Here is a 26,730-nt window from a genome sequence, read left to right on the forward strand (position 1 = left end):
TAAAATACTTTTAGTGTGACTCATATAACACCAGACTAAAATAAATTTCACTTCTCTTTTTAAAAAAATTAAGCTGGACATAACTATGAAAAATTCTTAAAAATAAAAGTATACAAGTTCAATCATCATTTGAAGAACATACGAATAACATGTTCCTGCCTCTCAAAAACACCACACAAAATTCGCCTTCATCTATGTGGATCAACGAATGAAGATCCATTCAATTGTATTCAAACAAAAAGGGAAATCTCACTCATAGGCCCAACACCACATGAATTTAGTCCCATCTATGTGGATTGACGAATAAAGACCCGTCTAACTATATACAATAATCTTAATTAATAAAGTAGTCATCTCGACAATAACATAATTATCTCGTCAGAATATACTTTTTAGTTATGAACATTTGATGGGTCATTTAAAATATCAAAATGGAAAGGTGCGGCATGGGATATTTCTTTACCCAATAGATCCTAGATTCACTCAGCCAAATTAAGTCAACAACACTCTATCTTCCAAAAGTAAATTTACTTTGTGAAATTGAAGTTTGCCTAGCAAACTTGAAATATGTTTAGCGAATCCAAATTTTAAAACAACGAATTTGTGACAGGGAGCAACCTTGCCTTCTATTGTAAATCTGCCCATTAAGCACAAAAATCCACCCTGCAAATTTGTGATAGAAAAACCTTGGTCCCTATTGCAAATCCGCCAACGAATTTTGCAAAACCAGTGTGAGAACTTATTTATCCCCTTCCCCGAGTTTCCATTATTTAGATTTTCGAAAAGGTAGACATTTTGAGCCAAAGAAGTGAGCTTTGCTTTAAGCCACCAACAACTAAAACTACATAGCAAAAAGCATCCCAAAGCAAAATCCAAACTTAGATTTTGAGTTCAAAGTCTCTCCATAGCCAACTCATAGAAGATGAAGTAGAGAAAATAAGTAAACTTACCCACTATATTGGTCTCAAAAACCTATGGGGAAGGGAGGAGCAATTCACTTGTGGGGGTAGGGGGAGCAAGAACCTCACTTGGAGAGGATGAGAGACGAATAAGAGAAATGAGACAAGATTTAGAGAAGATGTTTCTAATTTTGGATGTTCTACGAAAATAAAAAATAAAGGGTTTTGGGTTTCTCTTCTAACCCTCTTACTAACACCTTATAGCCTACTAACAACTTACCCTAAAATTTCTAAGTTCCCCTCAAGGCCCAAAACATAAGCCTATAACATACAAACAACAGCAGAACATGAAATGATTACCTTAATTATATTTTTTTTAAACAATTAAATTTAATTTCCATTGCATTTTTATTTGAATCACTTAATCACATATTAAGAAAATCACATTTTTGCAGTGGTGTTGATGATTACGACAGACATAACTAGTTTTAAAGTTTTTTTTTAATCTCAGTCACATTTTTTGTGTAATTAGTATATTTTTATTATAATATATCCTTAATATGAAATATGATTTTTTTATTTAAAGGGAGAATTTAAATTCTAGTGCAAAGTAATTAAAATAATTCACAAATATTATTCAATCAATTAAACTAAACTCCTTTGGTATATATTTAGTATGATTTAACTCAAAATCATTTTGTCCTATTTTATGATTATAGATGCTTTGTTCTCTTACAATTTTCTATATTACTATGCTGTTCCTATATATAAGAAACCAATATCTAATATATCAATACCAATAAAAATAGTTAAGTTGGTTAACTTTAATTAGTAATATCACAAATTTAAATTTCATTACAAAAATACCTATTGAATTAAATGATTTAAGGGATAATTTTTTTTATCAATAAATATGACTTATCTCATTAATAGTCTTTACAATATATATATATATATATATATATATATATTAGAAAATTAGCAATTAATATATTTAAAAGTGGTCATATATTCTTTATATTTAAGAAAAAAATATTTTATTTATTATATATAAAAAGAAAAGTAGTTTTATCTAACTGCATACTGTGTCCTATATAAAAAAAAGGTGTTATTATTGGCACTGATATTTTAAAATTTTGTAATGATATTTTGCAGTTTTGATATTTAGAGAGTTATGATATTATTATATATTAATGAGATAATAAAATAAGTAGGGATGTTTATAAGATCATATCGATATGATGAACTTGATAATTTGAATTAAATTAATTATAATTAGTTTAATTCTTTTTTTACTGAGTGAGTTGGGGCATCGTAATCTCTTATCAATATAAAAAAATAGTTTAATTTTTTAATGTATCTTTTTCTCAACCTGAATTAGTCTACTGAATCGGTGAATTATTTTTAAACTTTTATATTAATTAATAAAAACATGTAATGTAGTAATCATAGAAAAAATAAATATTAAATAAAAGATATAATTAATCATAAAAAATAATGAATATTTTTATCTTACATTAATATAAAATTAAAAATGAATATTAAATAAAAAAACTCTTAAAAATATATAATAAGTTATCTTTTATCAGTCTAATAACTCAAACCAAACAAATACAATTAAATATGAGATTTAATCATTTTAACAAACCTAAATTACTCCGACTCATAAAATGAAATACCCATAAATAGAAGACATGTGTGTTGAGTGACTCTACACAATATTACTAGCAATAGAACTTTGTAGTTCCCAATAATTTAGTGTAGTTCTGGTTGGTCTTAGCTATGGATATTCAAAATCGAATCAAACCGAGTATTAAATCAAAAATTGATCCAAAAAATTGTAAACCACAAAAAAAAAAAAAACAAAGGACATCAGTCTGTTAGTTTTCGGTTTGACCTGTAGAAATTGAACCAAACAAAACCGAACTACATTCATTAGTTTAAGTTTAATTATTAATTTATTACATGACTCATTAATTCAAGACTTGTATACGACATGTAGTTGTAAGGGTTTAGGAAATAAGAATAAAACACCTAATTTCACACACTCAGTCTCTACTCTCTCACTCTTTGGAGTCTCGTCTAACACGTAAAATTGGAACTGGAACCTTAAACGTGGTGACAACCTCTACCTCGCATGTCTCTGTGTTTGTGGCGATAACCTCTTCGACAAACGTGTGGGCTCCTTTTCATCCCTGCGTGCAAATTCTCTTCAACGTGTCCCCCCTCTACGGATTAGCGTTGTTTATGTTGGCAATCATGACTCTCTGCATCTCTGCCTCTCTATCTATCTCTCAACTTCGGTGTTGCTTCACCGCTCCAATGTTTTCATGTTAGCCATTTTTGTTAATTTTAATTGGACGTGACTTTGCATTTTTGTTGATATTTGTCTCTGCTAATTGTAATTGTGTATGTCTTTTAACATTGGAGGTATAGTGCTTAATTGCTACAAGAGTTTTCTTTCATCAAAGACAGTTGAAACATTAATTGTACACAAAATTGGTGTCGATCCTCTCCATGGTCATAAGACTTTGAAGAGCTCATAGATGACATTGAAAAACTTGAGCAAGGTATTATTTTAATTCGTACAATTGTTTAATTATTGTTGTCTAATTTTTCATTGATGTTGATTTTTAGAAATTGGTCCTATCCCACCAATAACTAAAGAGAATTTTGATGTTGAGTTTGATTAGTAGCCACACTTAGAGTTAATTTGCTTGATATAGTATGATATATAATTTCTAAATTATGTTTATTCTTTTAAAATGCTTGTTGTATTTTATTGCAATTAAATTTGATGGTGCTTTGTTTTATATAGGGTTCAACTCTTTGACCATTGATGATTTTGTGTTATGTTATTGGTTGTTGTCATTGGAGATCTAGTATTTTGTTATAGGAGATCATCTTTTCAAGTTTCTATAGTTCTAGACAATTGTTATAATTATTGTTTTGTTGTTGGATGTCTAAGCTTCCATGGTTTTAGACAATTGATAAATGTTGTTTTACTGGTTTTTTTCTTAGTCACACCAAACTGCACCCGGAAGATCCCTAGTCTCAGCTATATATGGACTAAAAGGAATGATTTTTTTAGGGTTAGAAAAGAAAAAAAAAAGGAAAAGCAAAGAAGTAAGAGCGAAACGACGTCGGATGATAAGAAGGTTATAGCGGTTAATCTAGATCTGACGCGTGTGATCCAACGGTGAGAATTTGGAATGGCGTGGGCCCATGGTAGAGTGGCAACTTGCTCACAACACAACGGTCTGGCTCACTTGCCTCGCTCGTTCCTTGGCTCACTCACTCTCACTCAGTCATCGTCTCTCTCTCTCTAAAACCAAACCCTTTTTTTCTCACTTTTCTTCCTTGCGGCCTCTTTCTCTGCGTTGTGTTGCGTTCATCCCTGTTTGGTGCGGTGGGAGTTTTTGGTCTTTTCGCTGCCCCCCATTATCACACGGTCCCTCTCCATCCACGTCATCTACGTCTTCTTCGTATCGTACCCTCCCCACCTTCCTTTCTTCCTCTCCCTCTTCTCACTATATAACAATTTTTTCACCCCCTTAGGGTTTCCAAAAGCCATTGTCCGATTTCGCACTGCGCAACCCTTTTCTCCCACCATGTCTCCTTCCACTTCCTCCTCTTCTCCGCAATTCATTCTTCCACGCTTCTTCTCACGCGTTTGAGGTATTCCCATATTCCCCTTCTGAATCTCCTCGCTCTCGATTATTTCATATTATCTGTGATTTTTGTCTCTAAATTCGATTTTTTGAAATGTGTTTGTGGTTTAATTATTGCTATTACTATTGTTGTTGCTATTGTTTTGAGGAAGTTGGGATTTTTTTTGTTTAGTTTTTGAATTTTGGTGGCGTTTGTTAGGGTTTTGATTGAGATTTGTTCGCGGGGGGTTCAAGTTTTTCGAAATTGGGTCCGTGAACGCGTTTTTTTTGGCGGCAGTTTGTGGTGTTATGTTTCATGGCAATTGAGAAGAACAGCTTTAAGGTGTCCAGGCTTGATTCCGAGTGCTCTCCTCGAAGCAGGGAAATTATGTCCAGTGACGAAGAGGTGATTCGGCGGCGTAACTCTGCTGCGGAATCCGACGACGATGATGAGTTTGATGATGCTGATTCTGGGGCGGGGTCTGATGATTTTGATTTGCTGGAATTGGGGGAGACCAGGGCGGAGTTTTGCCAGATTGGGAACCAGACTTGCAGCATTCCGTTGGAACTGTACGATCTTTCTGGCCTTGAAGATGTGCTGTCCGTGGATGTGTGGAATGACTGCTTGAGTGAGGAGGAGAGGTTTGAACTTGCTAAGTATCTTCCTGACATGGATCAAGAGACTTTTGTTCAGACCTTGAAGGAGGTTTTCACTGGCTGTAACTTGCATTTTGGGAGTCCCATTAAGAAGTTGTTTGATATGCTGAAGGGTGGTTTGTGTGAGCCGAGGGTTGCACTTTACAGGGAGGGCTTAAGTTCTTTTCAGAAGCGACAGCACTATCATCTGTTGAGGAAGCATCAGAACAACATGGTTAGCAATCTTTGTCAGATAAGAGATGCTTGGCTTAACTGTAGGGGATACAGTATTGAAGAAAGGCTTCGTGTCCTGAACATTATGAGAAGTCAAAAGAGTTTGATGCACGAGAAGGAAGATTTGGAAGTTGATTCTTCAGATGAGGAGTCTGGTGAAGGTATATGGAGCAGGAAGAACAAGGATAGGAAAATCTCACAGAAAACGGGTCGCTATCCTTTCCATGGGGTGGGTCCTGGTTTAGATATCCATTCACAAGGACGATCAGTGGTTATGGAACAAGAGAAGTATGGGAAACAAAATCCTAAAGGCATACTCAAGTTGGCTGGTTCAAAGCCACCTTCAGCAAAGGACCCTATTGGTCGTGCGTCTTCTGTCTACCATGCTTTGGATGTGAATCCTGGGCCAAATGGTTCAACTTCTGCTCTTTCTCATCAGAATAAGTCAGTGGGATATGATTCAGGGTCAATGCTCAGGATGAGGGATCAGCTATGGAATGGTGACAACGAGGAAATGCCATATGGACTGACTGTCCATCAAGATCGGAATTTATCACGTAGCAACATGATGGACAAATCTAGTTTTCGGAAAATGGGAAAGAGGCAAGACCTTCTGAGAGGTGATGAGATGGATACCGACAATTTGATGGGTCTGTCTCTGTCTTCAAAGATTGATCTACATGGATACACTAGAAATGCAAACCAATCTTCTAAGAGAGGTTTGTATGAATATTCTAGAAATTCTAAGTATCCAGAAAATGTTCAACAATTTGTTGGTAGTGATCAGGCCAAGTCTAGATTGAGGAGTTCACAGTTACCACTTAAAGGCAGTATGGTGGACTCAGCAGATTATGATGAACTTTTCTGTAGCAATGAAACACCAGGACAGGAATTTGGTATGATGGATTCTTCATTTAAATATGATGATTGGTATCGAAAGGGCAAGAAATGGAAGGCAGGGAGAGAGTCTCCTGATCTCAGTTACACTCCTTATAGATCTTCCTCACCACAGGTGAGTGATAGACTTCTATCCTCTGACTTCAGGGCAAAATCATTGCAGGAGAAGACAAGAGGGACTTCTATGCAGAATGGAGGAAAAGATACTATGCCTTTGAGGGGAAACCATATGCTTTTAAGAGGTGAAGAAACCGAATCAGACTCCTCTGAACAGTTGGGTGATGATGATGATAACACTCCTTTGTTACAGAGCAAATATGCTTACTTGATGGGTACTGCTGCTGGTTCTCGCACAAAATTGTTGAAGTCTCACCTAGATCCCAAGAAGGCCAAATTTGTTACAGATTTGAAGCCACATGTAATAGCACAATCCAAAAAGAAGGGTGGATTTGCAGAGCGGGGGCAAATGCATGGTGTAGAAAATTACCTTTCAAAAGCAAAGCAGAAGGGTGAAATACGCAATGGTGGTCCTTTTCATAAACAGGCTGGTAAATTTATTGAAGAAAGCTATCCCTCTGGATCAGATATGCTCAATGATGGTGATGATGATTGGAGACATGCATACAAGACAGGCAAGAATGGCCGAATACGAGGGGATCCTATTGAAAGGTTAGACATGCCCTCATCAAATGCATACACGGCTGAGCAAAAGAAGAAAGGGAGAACTGACCTTGATCACTCCATTCTGAGGTCTAAATATTTGCATGATTATGTTGGTGATCAGGACGACTCACTTGAAAGACGGTTAGTTGTGGATAATAATGAAGTTGGACAAAGTAGGTATGGGAGGAAAGGACAGAAATATGCTGCCACATACAAGGGTGATCAAAATGAGAGATCTGAGGCACCTTTGCTTGGTTGCAACTCAGCAACGAAGAAGCGAAAAACGAAAGATGAGGTAGTAGATATTGGTGGAAGAGATGAAGATGGCAATCTTTTGTCAAACACCTTGACAAATGATTTGACTTATTCAAAAAGAAAGTCGAAGAAAAAAATAGAGGCTGGGATGGTTAGTTCAGAAATGGATAATTCTGAATTGCATCTTACTGATATGGGTACAGCAGATATAGAACTGGAAATCAAGCCACAGAAAAAGACATTCACTTTGATCACACCAACAGTGCATACTGGATTTTCATTTTCTATTATACATCTTCTTTCAGCAGTCCGCACGGCAATGATTAGTCCACATGCGGAGGACAGTTTAGAAATGGGGAAACCCATAGAAGAGCTGAACAAAGCACCGGAAGGCACTGCAAATGGTGATCTTTCTAACAGTAAGACAGATGCCAATTGTGAGTCTGCTGACCATCCGAACATGCCTTCTCTTACTGTTCCAGAGATTGTTAATCGTGTGAGATCAAACCCTGGTGATCCTTGCATTCTTGAGACACAAGAGCCACTGCAGGATTTGGTCAGAGGTGTTCTGAAGATATTTTCTTCCAAAACAGCACCCTTAGGAGCAAAGGGTTGGAAGGTACTCGCAGTTTATGAAAAATCTACCAGAAGTTGGTCATGGACTGGCCCAGTTATTCATAATTCACCTGACTATGATACCACTGAGGAGGTGACATCTCCTGAAGCTTGGGGTCTTCCACATAAGATGCTTGTCAAGTTGGTTGATTCCTTTGCCAATTGGTTGAAATGTGGTCAGGAAACTCTTCAACAAATAGGAAGTCTTCCTGCTCCGCCTTTGGCATTGATGCAAGTCAACCTTGATGAGAAAGAAAGGTTTAGGGATCTGAGGGCTCAGAAGAGTCTTAACACCATAAGCCCTAGCTCAGAGGAAGTGAGGACTTATTTTCGGAAGGAGGAGGTTCTCAGGTACTCAATTCCTGACAGAGCCTTTTCATATACTGCAGCTGACGGTAAAAAATCTATTGTGGCACCTTTGAGAAGATGTGGTGGTAAGCCAACATCAAAAGCCCGAGACCATTTTATGTTGAAACGTGATCGCCCACCACATGTTACGATTCTTTGTCTAGTAAGAGATGCTGCAGCTAGATTACCTGGAAGTATTGGCACTAGAGCAGATGTTTGTACTTTAATTCGTGATTCTCAATATATTGTTGAAGATGTTTCTGATGCACAAATTAACCAAGTAGTTAGTGGAGCCTTGGATAGATTGCATTATGAACGTGATCCTTGTGTACAATTTGATGGGGAAAGGAAACTGTGGGTTTACTTGCATAGAGAAAGAGAAGAAGAAGATTTTGAGGATGATGGCACTTCATCCACAAAGAAATGGAAGAGGCAGAAAAAGGATGCTGCAGATCAATCTGATCAAGGAACAGTAACTGTTGCTTGTCCTGGAACTGGGGAGCAAGCGGATATGATTTGTGCTCAGATCTCAATGTGGATCCACCACCATGCATTGATGATGATAAGGGAATGGAACCTTTGTCTACTGATACAAGGCCAAATGCAGAGGCACATGTTGATGTCAATCGAGCTTCTGAAGAAGGCAATGTTTGTGATGGTAATTCAATGGCTTGGGAGGCTCTTGATTTAAATCCTACTCGAGAGTTATGCCAAGAAAATTCAACAAACGAAGATTTTGATGAAGAATCCTTTGGGAGAGAAAGGCCCGTTGGACTATTAAGTGCAAGCTTGTTGTGAAGAATTCTTCAGGTAGTTATTTACCTCATTTTGGCATTATTTTGATTGTATATTGCTCTTTTTGCCGTTTGGCTACTTGTTATCTAAAATATCATAGCACCTTTGTTTATTGCACATTGTCACTAATTATTTTAAAGAAAAGAGACCTTAGAGAAGTTTGCTTGGGTGGTTTTTAGTTATCTGGTTCTATTTGTTCCTCCAATATTCATTAATTTCTTCTGCTGTGTTTTACTTGAAAGGAAATTATAACAACGGGGCATCTATTAATACTTGTGCAATCTATACATCTTTCTGTAGGCTTTTGGTCCATGGGCACTCGAGTTCGGTCATGCTTGTTGTAGCTGTGCCACCTTTGTATATTGATTTGATCTCGAAGAATAGAATAGAATGTGATCTTGTTGAAGATCATAAAATTTGGTTAGTTTAGGTGGATGTTTTAACGACTTTACATCCCATAAATAATACCTTTTGAGTTGAAATTTCTAATGATCTGTAGCTTCTTGTGCGATGTGGCGTTGTTGTATTGCATCGCAAAATTCTGTAGATATGGCTTAATTAAGACAATGATGTCAGTAAATCCAATAAATCTGTTCACCCAAATGAACAGGACAAAATATTAATTACACTCACAAGGAAAAACAGAAGACGTTATTGGTCATTGCTTGATTCATATTCTTTTTGCTTGGATGATATAATCTTGAGAAACAGTGTTTGACAAATGGAACCAGAGATGTACATGTAATTTGGAATGAGCTATCCATTTACTTGTAATAATATTCGATACCGTACAAATTACCAAGAAGAGATGACGGGATAATTTGATTCTGCTTTAGGTCGCCAACAAATATGGTCGAGAAAAGGAAAAAAAAACTTGCAATGAATTAATTTAACTGTTTATTTTTTAAGATTCTTTCAACATTTAAAATTTGATTTATCTCATGTATATATTCTTAATATTTTATTTAATTTATTATAATTTGTTTGTTGTAATTTAAAATCAATATACTTTTGTTATTTATTTAAAGAATTATTAAAAAACTATAAAAATTACGAAAAATTAAAATTTTGAAGGTTGAAAAAATACACGTTAAGAAAATAAAACTATGATTGTTTATATAAGATATTTTTTTTAAAAAATGTGATGTGACAATTTTCGTGTTTTTTAACAAGTTTAATTAGTTTTTTTCTTTAAATTATTTTTAGATTTAATTTAGTTCTTTAATATTTTTGGAGTTTAATTTGGATTTTTTATTTTTAAAAACGATTCAATTTGATTTTATCGTCTAAATTGGATTAATGATATTAATAAATTACACTTTGTGCTGGTTTAAAATTGTCACTAAATAATTTTAAATCGTCACAAAATATGAATTTTATCATTAAATAATTTTAAATTGTCACAAAATATATTTTTTTAATTAATTTTAAAAATTAAAGGATTAAACTAAATCTGAAATAAAATAATTGAAACTTTTTGAATATCATATATGGACATAGATATTAGATTTTTAATTTAATTTCCAATATGGTTGATCAATTACCATGAACATTATTTTTCAAAATACGCTAATTTAGAGAGCCACAAGTTAGCTCCTCTCATACCAACTTCTCAGTAATCTTTTTTTATATATGTTGGACTTGCGAAGTCAATAAGTCCCCTTTTAACATTTTTTTATTCCTCCAATTTTTATTATAAGTTCTAATTAACTAATTTCAGAATTAAAAATTTAATTAATTTGGTTAAAAGTATTAAATTTATCTTAAATTAATATTTTTTTTCTAAAACTACTCTTGTGGATAAAAGTTACAAACATTCATGAACTGACTTTAATTAAAAGTATTTTTGTGAAAAAAATAATTAATACATAAGATATTTTAGATAGATTGGACCTTATAAAAAGAATTAACTTATACTTTTAATTTAAACTTTATAATAATGACCAAAAGAAGTACCTGTTAGAAAATTATTTTAGTTGAAACTGACTTCTTAATGATGTGATTTCATTTGAGTTTTTTTTTTTTTTTGCATGTGTACTTGTTTTGTTAATTTTTAAAATTTAAAATGTTTAAATTTTTTAATAAATTCTGAAAATATTTTTTTTAATTGATTTGTTTGTAATTTTTTTTTACTTTTTTGATGTTTATGATTTTTGGTTACAGTTTTTAAACTTAAAATATTTAAATTAGTTTATTATCTGTATTTAGACAAATATATAAAATAATGGATAAAGTAGTCTTTTACAAAACTGGTATTATAACTATGTATATAAACTCAGATACTAAATTGATAAATATTCAATATTTTAGGAATTAATTACATAATTTCATTAGCTTAGGTTAGAGAATGATAATTCAGAAAATAAATTGATGGTTTATTTAAAGTAAAGCTACAAAAGCACTTTAAAAATGTGAGCATCGCAAAAGCTATCTTTTGAGTAGAATTTACCCTCTTCTGAGTAAGTACCTTCAGTTTATGTGTACGACGTCCAATCTCAAAAGCTATCGAGTCCAATTGCAAATTATAATAAAATAAATAGTTAAATAATGATATTTTCACATTCAGTGTTTGCAGTCCTTTAAGAAAAGGAAGGAAAGAAAAGAAAGGGAGGTATTGTGTAAAAAAAAAACGATGATCATCGTGGTGGTAAAAAGTTGGTTTAAATATATATTTTATTCCTTTAATTTAATTTTTTTTCCAGTAATTTTATTTTAGTCTTACAATATGTGTTTATTTTATTTTTTATACTTAAAGATCTTTAAATAAAAAAAATCATCTTTATTATTTAAAGTATTATCTTAAATTCTTTAAAAATAAAAAATAAAACAAATACATACGAGAATTAAAATGAAAAAAAAAAGGCAACACGAGAAAAAAACGAAAGAAAAAAAAAACTAAATTACATGAATGAAAAGGTTTTCCAAATGTAACATGATGTAGTGTTATAGAAAAATGTTTTTCTAATCAGAAACTGCAGCTTTTTCACTCAGAGGGCCCTGGAACCTAAGAGCCAAGAGAATTATTTCTTGACATGTTACCAGGCTGTACAAACTCTAGCTTTGGCTTTTGTCTCTTATTCTTGACAAAAAAAAGCATTATCCAACACCCGTTTTTAGGCCAACCACCAAAGCAAATTCCTTCATCTGATTTGGCACGAACAGATGAAATGTTTCTGGTGGTTCTCATCTTTCTTCGTTTGGCTTGTTCCTTTACTTTCAAACATTATGCGTACTGTGTACTGCTTGTCCATGTGCGAGAAACTATCTCATTATCACATTACAAAATTCCATCGACAATTTTTTTTCTTCGTCATCTTCAATGCGAGAGATATCAATCCCTTGCGAAATGGCAACGTCAAAAATTAGTTTAGAATACCCTAATTTTATTAATAAAAAAACACTCCCAAAATCATATAATATGTAGTACGTACCAATCTCAGATGACATCAATAATATAGGTTACTGTAGAAAAGGGTAACCTTTTACATATTCCTCCTTCCCATAAAGATTAGCCCTTTTTTCCCTCTATTTCCAAAAAAAATAAAAATAAATGAATATATCATTTTTTGGAATTACATCTGAAAAAATACGCTATTTACAGAATTTTGACTGTCTCTAGTTAATTAATAGCAGTGAGAGGGACTCTGGAATCTCTCACTGATTGAGCGGCTTCATATGCCCCGATGTGTTTAACATCTCCATTTGCTTGTTTCGGAGATCTTGCATCCCAGAATGACTTCAACAATTCCTCAAATGATGGGGTTCTTAGTTCTTCTATGGATGAAACACAAGGTAAATTGAAGAGTCTCTTTCTTGGTGTTGAACAAGATGGTTCGTCGACCTGTTGTATCTCACGGTAATTTAAACAACATAAAAAATTAGAACCCAGTAACCAGTGAAATATTGTCGAGGCTGAACATACTATATATTTTCTAAAGAGTTGGTGCCTTAAGTCCTCAAGTCTGTTTCTTACCATGTATTCGTTGAGAAGACATTTCCCTGAATTTTCAGTTATCTCCACAATACTGTGGAAATGACCACCCTTCAGTTCTCTCAAATCACCACAGCACGGAATGATCATAGAGTTCAGATTCCCACAAGCTTCATGATCAAGTTGCAACGAATCTGCAAGTGTTTTTTAACTTGTCAGCTGACATTCATGGTATTACCTACCTAGGCAACAATAGTCATGCATAGATGCAAGAGGTTCACAAAATACTGACGATCAATGGATGAGTTAATATCCTTGTTTGCTATTCCTGCATCTTCAAGTGTAGTTGATACAGCACTTGAGAATCGGGCACGTAGAGCTTGATTAGCTTCCATTCCTCCCCTGGCCATATATAGCAATGTTAAAAAGGGTTGACAAAATGTTTTACTACTGTTTTCATCTTATTAAATTAAGGAATACAAAACCTACCTAACAATAGTATCCACAGAAGCAGCATTTCTCTTCTCCAAACTAAGCAAAGATTCTTGAGCTTTTCTCCATTGTTGTGAACCTACTTTTGCCTTGTTGAGGCTGCAGTTGTTTGTTCAGTACAGGATTCGGTAAGTAGAAGTGAATAATATATTGGAGACAAAACATGCATTGTCCTAGCTCATACATACCAGATTTGAAGAGCCTCTACAAGGTCTTTCTTCCCAGATTCTACAGCGGAAGTATCCTCATGATAGTTGAATTCTGTTTTTTCCATGTGAACTCTCCATTCAGCCTTGACAGAAGAAGTAGATTCCTGCATGGTTAATGCTTCTTGCCGCAGTTTACTGGTTCTACAATTTGCACTTTCTCGAAGATCATTGACTGCTATTTGAACCTGATAAATATCAAAAGGAATGTTATATTCAAGTACTCATGGACAACATTATAGGTAAACTTAGCACGTTAAAAGCAAAGGTTACCAATTGTTTCTTTCTAGCATTTGAACTTGCTAGCATTTCTGCCACTTTCTCCAGTAGTTGTTTTTCTTCATAGGCAGTACACTCCTACACCCAGTAAAGAATGAGAGCATCAAAGGTTAGAAAAAAAAAATGTGTGCTAAAAATTTCTGATCATGATTTATGTAATTCTCAGAAAAGGCACTGCAATCACCTCAAACTTCTTCTCAAGTTCACACAATTTCTGATCATTGACCAATTGTGCTTCTTCCACAATTTCGGTCAGACTCGATGCATGCCTGTCGATTGTCTCAAAAAAGTTCACTGTTATTTTAGATACTGCCCGTGTAGTCTCCACTGCTCTGGCATGCGACTGAATGAAAAAAAGCAGAAATTTCAGGATCTCTAACACAGAAGTTGAGTCAATAAACTAAAATAACGGACCTCTCTTTGTTGATGAGCATAAGCTGTTAAATTGGCTTCTTGCTTGTGGAGACTACTTTGAAGATCATTTAGTAATGAATCAGCTTCTAAGGCGATTCCTTTAAAAAGCTGAAGCACATAAATTAAGTTAAATGGGGCCAGAAATCTTAAGTAGAATCAACCGAGTAGAATTGACTTCAGGGTAATACACCACTTACATCCTCCAAGGCAGATGAATGCTTGGCTACTTCAGATTTCAAGTCATCATAAGTTAACTGGTTATTTACTTTAAGCTCCTCAGCTAAATCATCCAGAGCTTTGATACCAGAACCATACATGTTTTTCAACTTTCCTACCCGTTGTCTAAGATCTTCAGTAGCCTTCAGAATCATACCAAAATGAATATTCCATAAATCTGAAAATTGGAGTTTAACAAATAAATACAATTGCATCCTTTGTTAACCCACCTCTGCTTTCGTTGATACAAAAGACTGCATATCGTCCTCCATGTCCTTCAGTTGCTGCTCTTGATGCATTACTGAAGCTGAAACTGTCTTGTGCAACACTTCAAGTTGTTGAGCTAACTGAGACTGGAATTTCTGGATAAGTATTCTGTTTCCTTCTTCAATTTTATCCTTCCGCTCTAAAAGGTTGGAAACGGCAATTTCAACCGTGATGTTAGAGGGATGTGCTTCTCCAGTTTTAGAATACCACAAGAGAATCAAACTTACCAATTTTAGAAAAGAGGTTTGACACATCTGATGCAGCATTCTCGAGTTCTGCTCGCAGTTCAATTGCACGCTCCACAAGTGCTTTCTCTGGAAAAGGTATGAAAACATTGTTGAAAATAAAAGATCGGAAGTATAATGTTTTGCACATGTAACAATATTCAACCAACCCAGAACCCTTATTATACTATCACCAAAGGAATGAGACAAGTAGCATTTGAAGCAACCCAGGAAACGTATTTAATAGGGAATACACAAACGGAACAATTACAGACAACTAACCAGATTTTAGGAGATTTGATATCAAAAATTCCTTTTCCTTGATTGTTGCATTTGCTTGTTTGTGCCTTTCCTCAAGATCAAACAATGACTGCTCAGTTTCTTCTAGACTTTTCTGAAAAAACAGATGTCAGGTGTAAGTTTATGTTAGGATATAAACAGTTTAATTCTGGAACGGATCAAAAGTCCAGAATGAAAGAGCGTGGCCACTTTTACCTCAGTTTTTTCAAGTTTAACACTCAATTCATCAGTCAAAAGTTGCTGGGAGTTGTAGAGTTCTTGAAGCTCCACTAGTTGCTACACACATATGGCCAGTCATTGTTTCAATAGCTAAGCAATCAATAATCATAATAAATACACGAGTATAATTAATAACAAAATACACCTTATCCTTAGACTCTGCTTCTAGTTCCATGCGTTCTATCTTTTCAGTCATGGCCTAGAGAAAATAGTGAAAATCTAAGATTAGGAAAGTTTCCAAAATTAAAACAGTATTCTAAAATTTATTTAAACACTTATGAGGAAACCTTCTTCTCTGCTTCTTCGTGAAGGTAGCGATCACGTGGTACATAGATTCCGTTCTTCTCTCTTGCTGCATACACCTCTGTGTAACATGAGTAGAAAAGTACTACATTTCAGCATTGAACCATCAAAGAGGGTGAGAAAGAGAGGAAGAAGTAACCAACATACTATTTTCTCTCTATTTAGAGAAAAAAGAGCACAAAGGAGAAAAGTATGAAGCCTAGATACCGGATACGACATGGATACAACACGACACGGATATGGCAATATGGGAAATTTTTTAAAATTAAGGATACAATACGTCTTCCATATGTTAATAAAAAATTATTAGAAAAATTATATATGTATGCAAATTTGCAGATTTCTGAGGGAAGTAGCGTTTTCCCCTACTCCCTACCCTCTTTTTAGCATTTTTTAATTTTAAATTTTCAATTTAAAAATATTAAAATAAAAAAAAAACTTTAAAGAATTCAGAAAATGGCTCAAGCCGTATTGGAGCCGTATCCCAAATACAGCCTGAGCCGTGTCCTAACCGTATCTGTTATTTTTTTTAAAAAGAAAAATCTGATACTTCCCGGATACATATCAGGACATACGTTGGCCATTTTGGAGTATCGGGGCTTCATGGGAGAAAACAAAGGGACAAAACTACATTAATATGGAACAGTCGCCAACCTTGCTTTAGTCTGTCAATTTCAGAATACAAATCCTTAATCATTGCAGATTTCATCATTTTCTGATTAATCTGAAAAAATAACCAACTTTAAACTGTTAGATATGCTCTGCTGCCTGATAAAAGGAGCAAAAGGTTGATCAAAATGAAAAGGGCAACTAAAAAAGTCACCTCTGGTTTGTTCTTGATATTTTTGGCACGGTGTGCATAATCCAAGGTACTAAGAGTTTCTTCCAGACAGTGAATGGAAGGGGATATTGTGGCAATAATGCACGTTTTGGTTTTACCACCCAAAGAATCCCTCAACAATCTGGTTAATTTGCTATCCCTGATATAATAATAAGATATATCTTAATAATAAAATCACTCCAGGAAATAATTAAGAAAAATGAAATTGAGAATTGACTAGAAAAGTTGCAGTTACTCTTACCTATATGGAACATGACCTGAGTGCTCAACTAGCGCATTAATCACTCGTCCAAGTGTAAGCAAGCTTTTGTTTATCTCCCCAGCCTCCCTTGCTCTACCCTGCAAGTATTTTCTTCTTCTTAGTGAAGCTATAAAGCTATGTTTTTTTTTCCCCAGACAAATGCCACAGAACTAGGCAGAGATAATGCCAGCAGTGAAATGTGAAGGGATTAACACAAATTTATGACATTATCAATATTCTTACAGCCTGACTACAATAACTTATCGGCCATGACTGAAGTATTTCCATAACCAGCAGGTTTTCACATTATTCCAATTTTACCATTTAAATGCATTATTCCAATAACTTAAATCTAATCATCTGTACCTCTCTTGCACCAGAACGTGAAATATTCTCAGACCCTGCGAGGTCCACAAGATTTAGCTTCCCACATTTAATCATTTCCTCACCCTCTGGAGTGCATTCCTTAATATGAATTGTGATAGAAAATATGGAGTGAGAACGGCTGCTTTGTTTGTTAAGAAGAGTCTCAGCTGTACGCCTCTTTGCAGAACCTTTTTCTAATATCTTGTAAATTTCATTTGCAGTGCAAACAATCTCTTCTTCCAAGCCCCTGACAAAAACACCCCCCTTCCCGTCCTCCATTAGAGCAATAGGTTTCCTAGACTTATCATCTATAAATTTCGAAGTTTCCTCAGGGGCCAAAAGATCTGTTATTTCCTCATTGTAAAGCTCTAGAAATGTTACTTTCATGTTATACTCAGCATTCTGAGCTTCCAATATATCAAAAATCTGTTTCACAGCTCTTGGGATGACACCAGCATCACTCGGAAATTCGCCATTCTGCAGAATCAAGTAGCAAAGTAAGAAATAGATTTCAAAATTTCAATACAAAGCAATGAGACATGAAGACTTTAGTTAGGTAACATGAATAACCTTCTTTCTTGCTCCTCCTTCCATTGTGTATGTCTTCCCTGTCCCGGTCTGTCCATACGCAAAAATAGTGCAGTTATAGCCCTCAAGCACTTCATACACAATTGGAGACACTGCCTGATCATACAGTTCTTTCTGTTGAGAGTTAGGACCAAACACCTACGCCAAAACAAGGACAATTTTATTCCAATAACAAGTAAAAAAACGTGTGAGGCCTTCCTTATCAATATCATGATTAGGATTGATAAGAGAGTAGGTAGTACATAATAATGTCATAATGATTAAAGAACTATATTCAAACTTTAATTCTCGAACGTTGTTATCTCTGGAAATCTGATCGCACATTTAATGAATTTTCTCTCTCCTACTAACTCGAGTCTTCAATTCATCAGAATAATTCAATTTTACCATACGGCAACAATTCAAGCATTCAAAACTCCAAACAATTTCTTTTTTTTTTAAAGAAAAAAAGCAAGACGCAGAAAACCTTGTCAAATGCGAAGGTTCTATCGATCTGTTTGTTGGCGATATTCTGAACAGCTAAAACCTCTCTTCTACCTTCGTTACACGAAATCACAACCGGCGTGTGCAGCCTCGTTTCATCTTCACTCAACGGCCTGCAAATACGACACCAATTTTTTATTTTTTATTTTTCATTTTCAGTTTCGGAGCAGTGAAACATTAAAACAAACCTCAATGACCGAGTCAGCGACGAGTTAGAGCGAGTCAAACTCACCTGCACCTCACGAGGACCTGCACATTGACACCTTTGTCCTTATCATACTTGCTGTGACTGTTGGAATTGGAATCCGCAGATCGCAGATCTCGCACGGGCTTATCGCTGGAGCGCGGAGTCTGTGACGGCGACAACGGCACCATTCCTCCTCCCAATCTTCTCTGAGCTGCCTCCATTGCGGTTCCACTTTGTAAATCAGTTGGGCGAATCGCGATCAATCTGGGTGTCGTTTATTGCGGTGCGATCCGCGTGATGGAAGAGTGGAACTGTGTGAAGAACAATGAAATGTGCGGATCAAGAAGGAAGGAAGAATCGGGTGCGGAATTGAAATCGAAACTTACAGTGTGCCGGCCTTGGCCTTCTCTTCTGGTGTGTTCTGTTTCAAACGGAACTTCACGTGAGAATTCGTCAAGTCAAAGACTGTACTCACTGCAGTACACACAAACCAATTGCTTTAAGATATTTCTTTTCTTACTATTTTTAATTTTTAAAGCTTAATGTATATATCAGCTATCAGCAGAGGGAGTGCTCTCTTGGGAGCTGAAAGAAAAAAAGGTGGTGTAATTAGACAAAAGTAAATTATATATAGAAAAAGGAATATGGAAATTGAATTTAGGACCGTTACGGAGCGTTTGAAAGTACGTGGCCAGGAAAAGGGTGAGGATGACGGCGTCTGTGTGGGACGTTAATAGAAAATCATATCATCCGACCGTTATAAAGAGGACAGGCTACGTCAATAGAAAAATCATTAGGAATTTTTTTTGTTTTGTTTTGAAATTGTTTGTTTTAAATTCACAACCGAAGAACCAAACCAAGCCAACAATGCCCTCTCTATCTTTCTCTTATTTCAACTCTATTTTTTAAGTGCGCTTAGATTGGGTAATAGAAATACTTTAAGAAGAAGTGGGTCCCTTAATCACTGTTTTAGAAGAAGTAGGTGTTTCCTGCGCTTATTGCGTGGTATTATTATGATGATGATGATTCAAGGAATTGGATCATTCTTCATTCTACAAAAAAGGGGGGGCGATCAAGGGTTCCTATAACTGAGGAGGAAAGCATGCCCCAAGGACCCACTGCAAAATTTAATTTGTTGCTTACAAGAAAATTACATGGGGGATCTTTGTTCTTTTTTAATTTGGCTTGTGGAGTTGTCTATAACAATTAACAAAACGATTTTGTTTTCCTTTTCACGGATAGTTTGATTTTAAAATTGGTTTTAACGGAATAAAACTTTAAAATATGATGCACTATTTAAGCAAGCTAGGGTCCTTACTAGTCCTTTCATACATTAGTAAATGTGATGCACTTATATGGATATCTCCTAATAGCCCTCTCATGCATGAGTAAATAGTGTCCACAACAATATATATTTATCGTAGTTCAATTATAAATTATCCTATATTTTTAAAAATAAATTATATATGATAAATTTATTAATTTTTATATTATTTAAAAGTCACACAATTAACCATTTCTGATTATTAGTTGATAATGCAAATAAATTATCTTAAAAATTATCCTTAAGATCATTTCTAACTAATTGATATGTAAATTTATTTACGCCCACTATACATAAAAATTAAAGCCCTCATACATTTAATCCATTTCACAAATTGTAGCAATATAATGTGTGTGTTTTTATTCGTTTAAACTTTCAATCTCACTTTTCAAAACACTTTCAACGTGTATTTATATGTCTAGCTCATTCACGTTAAACGAAAATTAACGCCTATTCAAACACATCTATAATTTTTATTTTTTTTATAAAGCACCTGTAGAAGTTAAAAACATGAAATCTCTGAAGTCTCTCTCTCGATCGATAGAGATTCAGTGGACTTGAAATGGAACATAATTAAGTGACTGATAATGTCCAAATCTTCCTTGTTCTTGTCTTTCTCAATAGAGAACATAATGAAAGTATGCAAAGTTGGTGCCTAATTGGGGTGGAAAATTGTATATAAAATGATTTTTTTTAATTAATATGTTAGAGAAAGGACTAGGATGAAAGGGAGTAGGAAGTTTGGTGGCTCAGAAAAAGAAAGAAAAGAAAACAGAGTGGGGTTTAGCATGGTGGTATACTGATAGAAGTTACCCCACTTGATAAAGAGTGAGGCACATGCCAGTTGTTTGTATGATTCCATCTTGCGTTCCTTTTTCTTCTTTTTCGTTTCTTATGTAGCTTCTAAATTTGATGCTTGACAGCATCCTATGGCCGAATATGTTTTAAATTCATATCATTTGGTAAGAATTTTGTGCTTTTCACAGTATTTAAATTTAGAAAAAAATTAAAAGGTATATATAATATCTTAAAATTATTTTAAAAAACTATAAAAATATGTGAATAATCTATTAAAAAATTAGAAAAGATAAATTAAGAATGGCATTTGCCATTCTTCAAGTAAAAATAGACTAAAAGATGGAGTTATTTTCAAAATAGTGTTGTTATTTAACGTATTTACTAATTATTTGCTTATTCATAAAAATCAAAAACAGTATCAATAAAATTATATTTTAAAAATAGTGTTGTTAGTTAATATATTTATAATAACTCACGTACATAAATTAAACAATTAAATTACACCCCTTTAACTTATATTAATTATATATTAAAAACAAAATTAACAAAATTTGTTCTATTTGCAAGAAACTTATATATCGTTAATAGAATCTTTAGACTCTTTAGCATGAGATTTTAAATCTCATGTGTCTATTATTTCACCACAAGATATCTTGAAAGTAAATTGTATTCCATGAATATGATTTTATCATTATCTTGAAAATAAAAAATGTAATATTCAATAAAAATTTAATACTTAATATAATAAAAATTTAAAATATTATTTATAAATTATTAATGTTTACCTATTTTAAAACAAGAAAACTAGGTTTTTAACCTGAAAAGAATATTGTCATGATCGAAAACCTTGGTTCATGTCCCAAAGCCTCCCATATAAAAATTTAGTTTTGATTTATGGTTGAGTAAACGCGATTTGGAGTGGAGAGAAAGGAAAAGATTTTTCGTTTTATCCATTATGTTCAGAATGTGTGTCAAAATCACCATCTAAATATTATTGAGCAAATAAATGGAATATATATATATTATTTTTGAACAATCAGGATGTAGTTCAGTTGATAGAAAAAAATTCATAAACTATTATAAATTTTTTGGTATTTATCTTTTTTTATACAGCTAAAAAAAATAATCTGTGGGACAATTGCCACCAATTGCAACGGTCTAACTTGATATTACTTTTGCTTGGCCTGCAACGAAGTTTAACCCCGAAAACGACTCGAAACGATCATCTTCAAATTGAGACTATAATCACAGACTTCAATAAATTCGGAAAATCAAGCGAGCGGGTCATCTTTACTTTCATAAATACTCTAGGCCCGGTCAAGCTAGGTTGAATTCAATTCACCTGATAACTAGCTAGGTGTTTGGAAAATTTGTAAATTAGCACTAGTATGTACGTCCATGAGAAATTACTCATTTTAATGAACAGCCAACGGGGTAGGGGTACCTGATAAGTGATAACAATATATAAAAGCTTCACCTGAATTCAGTTTATGGTTGATGTCTTGTGCTGTGTTTGTAAAACACTTATGTTTAACGTAACTTTTGTTCATTTCAGTGAGACAAAAAGAGTCACTTTTACATTTTCTACATTAGAAAGTGTGAATATCTGTTTAACAAGCTGTAAATAGCAAGAACGCAGAAATATACTTAACATCTTTCATAAAATTATACTACCATTAGCACATTGGATATGAGGTTTTACACAAAAGACGTGTCCGGGAGACATGATGACGAATTTAAAGTACATGTTTGGATAGTGAGAAATGTTTCAAAATTTTATTACTTTAAGATTAAAAATACTTTTAAATCTTTCAAATTGAAATACAAACATGCAGAGTGAAGAAATAAAGATATATGTAAGCATGTTCAAAAGCAATATATTATGTTTTCAGTAGTTTAAAATAATATCAGGTCATGTGAAAAAAAAAAAAGTTATGATATGCTAAAAGTGTATATATTCATGCAGTATCCACCGCCCCACTTGTTACAACTTGAGTCCATCCAAATCCAATCCAAACCTAAAAGTACGAAAGTGATACGAATTATCCTTCAGTTCAGTATTTTTACTTGGGACAGACTCTAGGTCTATGCTCCGTACCCTCCACGTTACTACTTTTCTGACAAGTACACATGATGAGGTTCTCATTGTTTCTGACTCAAAAGTTATTTGCTCTCCGACTGTTATTTTTGCTCTCGGAAAGTTCCCAAACTAAAAAGAAGAACCATACTGTCCAGTGTCCAGCTTTTCTTCAAATTACGCAAGGTTGTTATGGGTGAAATTAAACTAAACGTTTAAGCCATTCATCTTTACGTACGTAGAGCTTGATTCAATTGCATGCATATGCACTGTGATTCTATATTTTAATTATATGGAAATGGAATTTAATTCCAAAGGTTCTACTACATTTCTGACAGAAAATTCCTCTTTCTCTCTTTTTTTTTATAATCAACTTTTTTATTGAATAAAATTAAAAAATATATACACCCCAAAATCAATATTACACCAATCTGAAATGGAGATGATCGATAACTCCAAAATTGGGTTACAGTTTACAAACTAGTTCCAAGACATGATCCTAACCAACTCTCATTCTTGTAGAGTCACATGGCTTATGGCTAAAAACATTTCTTTTTAATTTGATTTTGATTGTATGATAAGATGAGAATGTGCGAATAATGTAGAAATATTAATAAATTATGATATAACAGTAATATAACTCTTCTTTCTTTCTTAAGAATAAATTTTAATTGACTAATTGTCATATAGTATCAGTATAAGAGTTTTTTAATTTTCAATCAATTAAAAATTATCTTTAAAATAGTTAGTATAAAAATTAACTTTCTATATACAAAAACATGTAATTTTCAATACATTTCAATCAAATTCCATAATAATATATAGTTTTACCTATACCCCAAAAAAAAGCATGCTAATTACAAACCTGAAATGGAAAACAACATATTAGCGTTAAGTATTTCATCAGTAAGAAGACGAATAATGAAATTTCTCGAATGATGTCAAACTTGTTAATGCTCTTTATTATTTTATTATTTGCTTATGAAAAATACCAACTCGCGTGTATTGTAAGAATTAACAGCAATTTTTTTTAATAATAACAGCAATAATGTTAGTGTCATCAAATTTGACATCATGGACCAAATTATATTCTTTATTTATAAAATATATTGATAAATCAAGATTTTAGTCATTGGTATATTTAGAAATTAATGTAAAATTTACATTTTTAATAGAAGAGAACATTAAACTTTTGATTTGCTTATTTACATATTCGCTTGATTACAAAGTGGTGACAAATATTAATACTTTAAGAGTATAATTGATTCAAATCACTTTTTATAAAAAAAATTGTGTAAATGTAAATAAATCTTATATTATTGAGTCCATAAATAATAATAATAATAATAATAATAATAATAATAATGTCATGGACAGGTTTGGAATATAAATATTATTTATGTTATTACACAAGCATTTAGTAGTATTTACATTTGAAGGGGCATGTGAACTGAGATGCCACCGAATATTGCACAAAGCACAAGTAATTGCAATTGAAGGGGCATAGACACTACAAGCAAGGTAAAAAAAAGGAAAGAAAAAGATATATTGGTCTGGTTTTGCTTTCGAGGAAGTTGATGCAGTTCGAAGCATGCTTTCCGTGGGACGAATATATAAATTGAGTAATGGTCCCTAATGTAAATCATAGCTGCACTCCCATAGTCCCATGTGCTAACATCATTTTATATAACGACTCAGAATGTACATTTGAAAGAAAAAAACAAAAAAGAAAAACAGAAGCCCCGTTTTTTGCTTCTTTTATTTCTCAGCTCAGGCCTACAGATGAAATAATTAAGTTTTATAAGGAAATGTTTGGTATTGATTGAAGTATAACTGCATAAAGAATGAAGGTAATTAATGTCAGAAAGGATACTAACGAGGGCCGGCAGCATTATGTAAACAAATATATAAGAACACAAAATATTTAATATCACTTAGTATTACTTTTTTTTCGTTAATCAATATCGTAAGAAGTTGAAAACAGTAATGATTTTTTTATAGTTTAATAACTTAAAAAATAAGTATTAATAATTAATTTATATTCTGGATATATATAAAATATTTTATTTTTCATTAAGTATTATCAAGTTTTTTGTTTGTTTAACAAATCATGTGAATATTTGTTAACACTATTTTTATTTTATTACTTACCTTTTTCCTTACAAGGTCAATGTTAAGCCTTTTTCTTTTTTTGAGAGAAATATTATATTAGAAAAACAAAAACAAAAATTAAAATAAGTAGAGATATTTATAATGTATTAAATACTCCTTAACAAATTACTAAAATTTCTTGGTCTAACCTTAAATATGTGGACATTGTTAAGGTTCTTGTATTTGAGGTATTGACAACTTAAGTGTTTGATGATGGTTATGATCTTGACTCTCAAGTAATATGAGACTTTGTAACCATTAGGACAAGCTTTTTAGTCGGACTAAGGAATAAGAGTGCAATAAATCCTCCTTTTAACGCTAATGTTGAACAAGAGTGATATAGGTCCTCCTTTTAGCGCTAATGTTTCAACCTTAAATATGTAGGTATCATTGGAGTCCCCATAACCAAAATATTGTTGACTTAAGTATTCGATAATCATAAATTTTATTTATATAAAAGACACCTTGCTAAGTTGAAAAGAAAAAATATTTATAAATAACTCATAACCTGAACTCTATATAACACTTTGTGACTCTTGGAGCACTCCTCTTGACAATTACATCTTTAAATTCTTTGTAATTTTGATAGTATCTATCTGACAATTTATTCACGTGACCTAATCTAAAAAGGGAACTAAGTATTATTTAGTGCATGTATAATTTCTATGATAAATGCTTCAATCAAATTTTCTGTTGATTTGAGGCAGAATAATAATAAAATAAAATAACTTTAATTTTTTCTGAAAAAAAGACTTCATATACGTATTTCTATATTAATATATGTAATAACGGTTGACATATTGCTGTCAAACTGGATAATACTTATAGGTCGTGGTCCTAAAATAGTTTAAATCCTATTGTATATAATATAACTATAGATTAATATTCATGCGCGCAGCAATTTTTTATTATAAAGATCTGGTTGACAAAACTGTTGCTTGCACAATAAGCAGCGTCTTAAATGATCACATTTCAAAAGCTTACTTATTTAAAAGATAACATTTTTATTTTATAATAGTGTTGAAGCGTTTTTGTAAATTAAAAATGTTAAAGTATGTGAACGGATAACAATTTTTTTATTCCATGACTCTTACACTTGTTTATGGGATCATGACGACGTATTAATTGGCTCTTACACAGACACAGTTGATTTCATAGTTAATTAGCTCCCTTCGTTTTATATACCTAGCTTTTCATGGCCTTGGCAGGGCAATAATAATCTTATCTTATATAAGTAAAACCCCGAAACCATGACAAGGAAACTCATTTTAGGATTATAAAAAAAAAAAAAACTCATTTTAGGGTCCCATTTGATAGAGGAGATGAAAATAGCATGGATAAAAATAAGATGGACATTTTTAAATTAAAATAAAGTACAGAAGGTGTGAGTCTCATACAATTTTTCTTCTATTTCTCTCCTCACCTATCTTATTTTTCTCCTACCAAACACATCATTAGAGTGAATCAACAATACTCTTTTAAAAATTAAGGCATTATTACTTTAATTCTTTAAATATTTTTATTCTTCAATCATTCTTTAAAAAATATAAAATTTTCATAATAATTTTTCAAAAATTAATTTATAATTAATTTCGTTCAATGATGCACTAATTGTCAAATTAACCGATGACAAAGCATTTTAGAAGGATAAATTTAATGAAAATTATATATTTCTAAGATTAATTAAAAAATATAAAAAATTGTTTGATGACACATTAATATACTAATGTGAAAATTTTCGACTAAAACACTTATTGTCATTTTTTTTGTTGTTGACATAATATCAAATTTATTTAGTAGTATTATTCAAAAATTATGACGCACCTAACCC

General features: G+C 33.0%; 1 protein-coding gene and 1 pseudogene across 2 annotated transcripts; one reads left to right on the forward strand and one right to left on the reverse strand.

Annotated features, from left to right (window-relative positions):
* Positions 1-4,175: 4,175 nt before the first annotated feature.
* LOC100818089 (uncharacterized) lies at positions 4,176-9,653 on the forward strand (annotated as a pseudogene). The gene is made up of 3 exons (XR_137169.4): positions 4,176-4,577; positions 4,770-9,007; positions 9,293-9,653. The product of XR_137169.4 is annotated as an uncharacterized protein (transcript).
* Positions 9,654-12,354: 2,701 nt separating this feature from the next.
* Positions 12,355-19,143, reverse strand: LOC100818630 (kinesin-like protein KIN-5D). Its single transcript, XM_003543440.5, has 23 exons — positions 18,936-19,143; positions 18,595-18,860; positions 18,346-18,475; positions 17,862-18,017; positions 17,292-17,768; positions 16,926-17,023; positions 16,667-16,823; positions 16,498-16,567; positions 15,828-15,904; positions 15,686-15,739; positions 15,517-15,597; positions 15,304-15,415; positions 15,025-15,111; positions 14,761-14,936; positions 14,512-14,673; positions 14,315-14,422; positions 14,085-14,243; positions 13,895-13,978; positions 13,604-13,809; positions 13,413-13,514; positions 13,216-13,325; positions 12,966-13,117; positions 12,355-12,833 (listed from the first exon to the last, which is right to left on the reverse strand). Exons 2-23 carry the CDS (start codon positions 18,768-18,770, stop codon positions 12,612-12,614), a joined length of 3,156 nt encoding a protein of 1,051 aa, XP_003543488.1. The 5' UTR covers positions 18,771-18,860; positions 18,936-19,143; the 3' UTR covers positions 12,355-12,611.
* Positions 19,144-26,730: the final 7,587 nt, after the last annotated feature.

This window comes from Glycine max, chromosome 13 (assembly GCF_000004515.6).
Source record: "Glycine max cultivar Williams 82 chromosome 13, Glycine_max_v4.0, whole genome shotgun sequence".
Classification (NCBI taxonomy): domain Eukaryota; kingdom Viridiplantae; phylum Streptophyta; class Magnoliopsida; order Fabales; family Fabaceae; genus Glycine; species Glycine max.